Source organism: Populus trichocarpa, chromosome 15 (assembly GCF_000002775.5).
Source record: "Populus trichocarpa isolate Nisqually-1 chromosome 15, P.trichocarpa_v4.1, whole genome shotgun sequence".
Lineage (NCBI taxonomy): Eukaryota > Viridiplantae > Streptophyta > Magnoliopsida > Malpighiales > Salicaceae > Populus > Populus trichocarpa.
The window spans coordinates 2,433,341-2,440,973 of NC_037299.2; the positions used below are offsets into that span (position 1 = coordinate 2,433,341).

The 7,633-nt window shown below is 33.7% G+C and overlaps 1 protein-coding gene across 1 annotated transcript; it reads left to right on the forward strand.

Annotated features, from left to right (window-relative positions):
- Positions 1-634: 634 nt before the first annotated feature.
- Positions 635-7,054, forward strand: LOC18105597 (transcription repressor KAN1). Its single transcript, XM_006374178.3, has 6 exons — positions 635-2,061; positions 2,241-2,317; positions 2,872-2,920; positions 3,321-3,477; positions 6,408-6,501; positions 6,629-7,054. The coding sequence occupies exons 1-6, from the start codon at positions 1,215-1,217 to the stop codon at positions 6,734-6,736; spliced, it is 1,332 nt and encodes a 443-aa protein (XP_006374240.3). The 5' UTR covers positions 635-1,214; the 3' UTR covers positions 6,737-7,054.
- Positions 7,055-7,633: the final 579 nt, after the last annotated feature.

A 7,633-nucleotide genomic window follows, 5' to 3' on the forward strand; every position in this document is an offset into this window, starting at 1 on the left:
TATTGTCACTATTAAACAGCCTGTATACCTTAATTTTTTTAATTTGGTATCAACAAGATCGGGTTTGGAATGAGTTTGATCAATTAATTATTAAATGTGTTTTGCTAAGTTAATTTTTTATTCAATTTATTTAAAAACCTAGTGTAAATCCGACTTTAGATATTGAATTTTTGAATTAATTAACCTTGAAGTTTAATATCTATCTTTATTTAGTAATCGGACAAAGACACCTATATATAGATGATATCTCTATCCCTTTATTCCCTTTACAATAAGGGAAAAAAATAAAATGCTAGACTCTACAATCATATATCTTCTTGCTTTTTGACTAAGATTATCATTGAACCAAGACAAAAGACACATGATGTCTTGTTTAACTCCTAGGACTAGTTGGTCATTACATTATTGTCTTCTTCATTTTCCCTTTTTACTTTTCTCTCATGTAATTAATAAGAGATAGAGAAAGATCAGAGGCCCAATAGGGTGGGGAAAAAAAGAATTGAAGAATTTTTAGCACTCGATCCATCCTCCCTTCCTTCTTTCCTCTCTATCTCTTTCATATGGTGTATATCTTAGACCGTTGTCTACGGGGAATTTTCATTTATAATATAATAGGGAAAAAAATGGGCAAAACCTTTACAGTTTTGCGTGTATATTTTGACTATGGGGAAAATGAGAGGTAATTAGCTTCTAGATATAGAGAGAAAGAGAGAGACATGATTTGTTGAAGTGTCATCTTCTTATATATACTCTCGAGGAAATAGGAAACAAAAACCCCAAATCCCTCTCCTTCTCTCAATATCCTTTCTCACAATTTTTTTTCTTCCCTATCTACGCTTCTTGCATCACCACACATCTCTCTCTGGGAAGCATGTCTGTTTCTTGAAGAGGACAAAAGGATTTCTATTTCTTTTTTTTTTTTTTTGCCTTTAGGCACCCTCTACATACCAAACTTTTTCTTTCTTTCTTTCTTTCTTGCTTGCCATACTTTGGTTATGTGAAGTTGATAAAAGGGTTCTTCTTTCTTTTTCCTAGCCATCTACACTTCTAACCTACTAAAGATTGCTTTTTTAGTAAGTTTGGAAAAGATCCCACTTCAAAAATCTACTCTATTCTTTGTGTTCTTGAATTTTGCCTTCTCTTTTTTAATTATTGAAGAACAAGAACAACAGCTAGATAGCCTGCAACCATTAATTTCTAAGGGAATATTGAAAATGTCCCAGAAAGGAATTTTTGATAAACAGTCTCTGAATCTGATTCCAGACCTTTCACTGCACATAAGCCTTCCAAACAGTGCTCCTTCTTCAATTTGCACTGGCACAAACGATGGTGATTCGGCTTTTGATATTTGGCGCAAAGATGATGGACTAATAAAATCACATAGTGATAGTTCTATAAGAGTTGGGTCTCAAATATCAGACACTGAACTTTCTCTTGCAAATCCAACAAGCACTGCTGCTTTGGAGGCAGAGAGTCCTTGGAGAATAAACTACGGTGGAAGAGGGACTGGCGGTCTTGAGGATCATCACCCTGATCGAGCAAGGCAAAGAAATCTTCTTCTTCAACGTTCTAGTAATGGCCAAATGAGTCATATAAACCATGGGATCTCAGTTCTTGATGTCACAGGATCGAAGCCTATAAAGGGGATTCCAGTTTACAATAGCTGGAATAGTTCAGGAGATCATAATATTGATCCTAGATTTAGCTTTAACCAAATGCCTTATTCACCATCTTGCACCCCCTACTCTTCTTCAAATTCTTCAGCTGATCACCATACCTCCACTTTGCAAGCTTACAGAATGGGTACTTCTGCACCAAGATTCAATGGAATGTCAATGGAGTCACTGAGAGTTCCACAATATCATCAATACCATCAATATGGAGCTGCTGCAGGAGTAGGGGGTGGTGGTGCGGAGCTATATGGTAGTAGTGGCATGATTCGATCAAGATTTATGCCAAAGTTACATAGCAAGAGGAACATGAGAGCTCCAAGAATGCGTTGGACTAGCTCACTCCATTCTCGTTTTGTTCATGCTGTTGAGCTCCTTGGTGGCCATGAAAGTATGAGTCTTTTCTCCTTCTTAATTACCTAATCTCTCACTACATAATTGTTTATGGTGCAAGAACAAGAATATAATACTCTACACACACTACTACTTGAGTTGAACAACTGGTTAATATCATGGACTTTGTTTTGCTCTAATCTCTGTAATAATTGGTTTCGTTAACCTTTCTTTTAGGGGCAACTCCAAAGTCAGTTCTAGAGCTCATGGATGTCAAAGATCTAACGCTTGCTCATGTTAAAAGTCATTTACAGGTCTGGCATGGAAAACCCAGTACTCTTTTCCTTTCTTCTTCTCCTCCTCCTCCTCCTTCTTCCGTCCTTGACAGGAAACCGAAAGACTTCTTCAATATCTGATTGTTTAATTTAGACGGGAGTCCTTCCCCTTGTCCCTGTGAGAGACCTGTGTCTTGGGTAGTGACGGAGACTTTGGCTGAGGCTATCTAACAGGCACGAGAGCCGATGAGGACAGTGAGTGAGTGAATGAATGAACAGTTGAGTCTGCTGTTTTCTGATACAGGACAACTTCTACTTTTTGAGAGAGAGAAAGAAAGAGAAAAAAAGTAGCCATCATTTCTCAATAATACAAAGCAATTACTGACCTTACCAAACAACAACCTCGTGGTGAATAAACAAACCATGTAAAATCTAGAAAGAGAAGCATCTGATTTGATTTTTTTGACTGGGATTTTTCTTCTTCTTTTTAATTACTCAATATTATATTAATTGTATGTAATATAGTACTGCTATAGCAGGATAGGTCTACCTTGTTTTCTATTCATTTTCTTTGTCCCCTTTTGCCTATGCAGATGTACAGAACTGTTAAAAGCACTGACTGCAGACCTACAGCTTCCTCAGGTAATTCGTCTAGCTTTTCTTCAGTTTTAACATAAACTAATTATCTATTAATTTCCCTACTCTAGGGTCTCCCATCTCACTTAAAAGGAAGTGTTGGGTCAGCGGGGAGTGTAATAATTAAATATATTAAAATAATATTTTTTTAAATTTTTATATTAATATATTAAAACAATTTAAAAATACTAAAATAAATTAATTTTTTAAAAAAATTAAAATTTACCTGCACATTCCCATTTGCCTTGTATTAATGAACCTGCATAACCATATGTTACAAATACTACACTGTGTTCGTACCTTCACTTAATCAATTACTCATAAAAGATTCACGGTAACTTTTTTCAAAGATCATATGATCTGATACACTTGGCTGCTGACTTAAATCTTATTGAGTGTCTGCTAGATGGATCTGGTGATGAAGATTTCGTTTCTGGAACAGCTTGCATTACCCAAAATGCTACCCATTTACTCAACCAGAAAGGAGGTTCAAAGGTGCTTAATTTGCAGCATGATAATGGCTGCCCTAATTCTCCGACTACTCTATGGAGCAACTCTTCTAGGTAATACCCACAAAGCCACAATCTATCTCCCTCTCTCTCCCTCCCTCTCCCTCTCTCACTCTCACGCTTCTAGATAATGGCTGCATTAATTGATGTTTATGAAGTTTGTATTCTAAAGACTAAAGAGTGCAGTGCTTTTCTCTTTGATGACTTCAACTTTAAAGCTGATTTTATTTTTTTTACCTTTTCATGCATGGGTGATTTTAGCTTATATAGGCAATCCAAACCCACGTCGTCCTACTTCTAACTTTTCCCTCAATCTAAAAGGAGCTGCCATCTTTCTTACAGCTTTTGCTTTTCATTTACTAGCATAATTTTCTTCTTCTTCTTTTTGTTTTTCTTTTTCTGTGTGTGTGCATGTATGTATGTATGCATGCATGTATGCACCTTTTCACGGGTCATGAATTAACATGATTAATTAATGAAAACCATGGTGACATTTACAGTAACATTAAGGTTTTCAGTTACCTTCCGTTTTTAGTTAGCTTTTTGATTAGGAGGCCTTGATTTAACTAAACCCTTTTGTTAACCCAATTTTGTGTGAAGTCGATCATAAGTGAATGTATAGGTACTTTAATTACTGTTTTAGGAGTTAATTAAAGGAGATCATCTCCTTCATATATAAATATATGGAGATGATTATTTTGAACACCTTTAAAAATTAAATTAATTTTTTTATAAGAAAAAAATACATTAATTGCACCCACACACCTCTCAGTGAAAAACCACATTTTGTAAATATAGTTTTTAGATTTAGACCCTCTTATGTGAACATGATCGGTCTATGTTCGAAATGTTACCATGGATTTTGAATTTAATGATCTAGAATAAGTGAGAAAAATAAAATATTCAGGAGTCAATTTTCTTTCATTTTTATCATGCATTAAATCATGATCATTTAATTTGAATTCAATTATTTATATTTAATGAACATGATAATTATATTCCTTTAAGAAATGACTTAATTTTACAAGTACATGAAATTCATAGCAAATTCATACTATATTATATAGTATGATATTATTTTTTTAATGAATGAAGCCAAAGCTACAACAACAAAAAATATATCAATGTAATCAAGCAAAAGTTGTGATTGTAATTTTAAAATGTATTAAAACATAGTGAAAAAATGAGAATTATCATATGCATGATAAGCCCTTTTTTGACATGATGGTCAATAAAAGATTCCCATTGTCTTAGAGAATTTTACAGTCATTCAAGATGCCCATTTTCTGCCATTTTTGCTAGTTGTAGTTGCCTTCCTAGGGTTTCTTTTTATTTTGTGCACTTCAGGACTGAAAAGTTTCTATACCTTTGTGGTAGCATAAAACACCCTCATTTGCTAGGGTAACTAATTTTCTAGCTCATTTCCATTAACATTTGTCCCCATGAGCGCAATTTAACGCGTTTAGATATTGTTTCGTGTTCCTATCATGTTTTTTTTAATTTAATTTTTTTAAAATTATTTTTTTAGTGTTTTTAAATTGTTTTGATGTGCTGATGTTAAAAATAAATTTTTAAAAATTAAAAAAATATTATTATAATATATTTTCAAGTAAAACATTTTTTTAAAAACAATCACAATCACAACTACAACTTCAAACACTACCTCCCTTGCTATGGATAGAAAGATTAGCCCTGGGAATCATGGCCATCCTGTATACCCTAGCTAGCATTGTACTATGTGAAATAATGGTAGAGCTTCCTACAAGCATTTTTACTTGTAACTAAATAGTGGCTTGTGAGTCATCACTTTATTACTTTATTAAGCACTAATTCTAGCAGATTATGTGATATAAAATCACATTATCATGGTTTGAAAAAAAGAAAAGAAAGAATTCTCTAATTAAATAATCGCGACATCAGATAGTAACTTTTCCTTTTCATTAATAAAAAAAAGTGAGTATTGTAGTAAAAGCCTTAGATTCGTAGCAGTACTATATATGTTAAAAGGGTATTGGAGAACATCTATTAGAGCTATAATATCCAGTTTTTATGCATAAGCCAACAGTATTAACACCTTAGATGGGCATATTAATAACTAAATTAAGGTTTTATTTCTTCGCAAGATGTGTTGGAAAGGGAGGAATATCTTATGGTCCGCCATGTTTCCGTCACAAATTATTGGAACCAAGTGAAACTAGTGTTTGTGCGCGCGTGTGTGTAGGCATAGACTTTTTGTTAAGTTCTTTTATTCATAAAACATCAATCATTTTGAAACATTAGAGAGCAACGTTTGAAGAGTAAAGAAATGGTGGTGAGGTCTGTCACGGACAGGTTTTGAACTGTTCAAAAATCTAATTATTTTGTTGTTTAGTGGTTGCTTGTGGAATCGAGGCGGCAAGGTCTCAGTGACACCATTAATTTGACCATCTTTCTTGATATAGCTACTAGGTCGATTGCATCCTTTAGCAACTGAATGCTTTCCTTTGGGATTTCTGTTGATTAGCTTGATAGCACATCTTCAGAATCCACTGGTGTGGATCTAGGTATCAGCAATGGTGTCATCTTTTTCAGAGAGAAGAGAAGCTGAGTCCCCCGTATTTTTTCTTATGCCAGACTCTCTTCTCCCCCTGTTTTCAATCTCTTCGCCTGTTCGTTTCTTCTGTTCTTTCTCCTTTCTTTTTCTGCTCGAACTTTTGTCTCCTAGGCTATTCTCTTTTTAGCCATAATCCTAACATACTCTCGACTATTGTCTAAAAAAACTGCTTCTTCTAAGGTTGGTTTGAGCAAGGTGACCTATAATTACCTAGAAAATTGATCAAGGAAAATTTTTCTTCACTTGACTCCATGCATGGTTCAATCAATGAAATGTCAATAGTATTGGCTTAGGAAAGTATATTACAGTTTAACATTTTCTTTTCCATAAGAAAATTCCAAGCAAGTCAATGGTTTAATAGTAAATGATTAGTATTTCTTAATTGTTACAGCAAAGGAGGATGGATGCGTAGCAGTTCAAGAGATCTAGATGGGGTTAGGGTAGAAACCCTACCATCTCAACAAGCATCAGGAAACAAATTGGAAGTGAGTAACTAACTAGACTTAGTAATTATTAGACAAATATACTAATCAACAAGCATCTCCATAATTATAACTCTATTGACTATCATATTTATGCAATTATTTTCCACAAATAATTAATAATTTGCAGATAATTGCTGAATCAAGAAGCTTTCCAGGATACAACCAAGAACTCAAGAATCCAATCTTGGAGTTTTCCTTGGGAAGACCAGACGGGCAAAACAAAGAACATGACTGATTTAAGATAGAGTTGTGCTTAGATAACCATGGAACTTTCATGCATCGTATTTAGATTTCCCTTTATCTCAACCAAAAAATAAAAGGAAAAACAAAAAAAAAATCATAGATAATATAAATTGATACAGGGTTTTGAAGGGGAGAAGAAGAAAGTCTTGGCTCTGTCAGTTCAATGCATGTCTGTCTGTGTGTCTGTATATTCTTTTTTGGGCCATTGTTGGACTATGTTTACGAGGTGATGTTAGTCGTTACATGGTGTAATCAATGAAGCAAAAAGTAGAAGAAAAGAAGGAATCGGTTTTTAATGGTGCTTGATAAATATTCTCTCTTTTTTACTCCTTTTCTTACAACACCCTTTTCTATTGTCTCTTTAGTGGGGTCATTACAGAATTAGAGTGTGAAAGCATGACTTTCATTACCATCTCTTAGTTTAGCTTTGATTGAAGTTAGATGTGCTTGTCAAGAAAAGGTGATAAAGCAATAAGGCACTAATTGTTGTAAAGACATGGAGAAAAGGTTGGAATTTTTTTTTTTTTACTTTTTTCAGGAATATTAAGAGCGAATAAAATTAAGATATTGGCTCTAATTGCGCTTTACTAACACATAATTACTTCTTGCATGTATGATTCCACATTTTTTCCTTATTTTTTCACCATTATATAAAATGGGGTGTTGGGATTGTGGGTTGCATTGTGTCCCACTAGTTGATCTTACTTTTGTCAATTCTAAATGCTTCAAATCTAGTTAATAGATTTGATGAAATGTCATCATCAAGTAATCATATTATTATTATTATGTTTTTTTTTTAAATTCAATTTCGGTATTGCTTTTTTATTTTATGTTTAATTCAATTTTAGAAAACAGAAAATAAAAGTTTACTATGTATATATATGCTAAC

What these genes read in the sequence shown, in the direction of transcription:
- LOC18105597 (XM_006374178.3), top strand. Translation starts at nt 1,215, where the DNA reads ATGTCCCAGAAAGGAATTTTTGATAAACAGTCTCTGAATCTGATTCCA. An exon ending in GCTCCTTGGTGGCCATGAAA is followed by an intron (nt 2,062 to 2,240) that starts GTATGAGTCTTT and finishes CCTTTCTTTTAG; the next exon opens with GGGCAACTCCAAAGTCAGTT. An exon ending in CTATGGAGCAACTCTTCTAG is followed by an intron (nt 3,478 to 6,407) that starts GTAATACCCACA and finishes TAATTGTTACAG; the next exon opens with CAAAGGAGGATGGATGCGTA.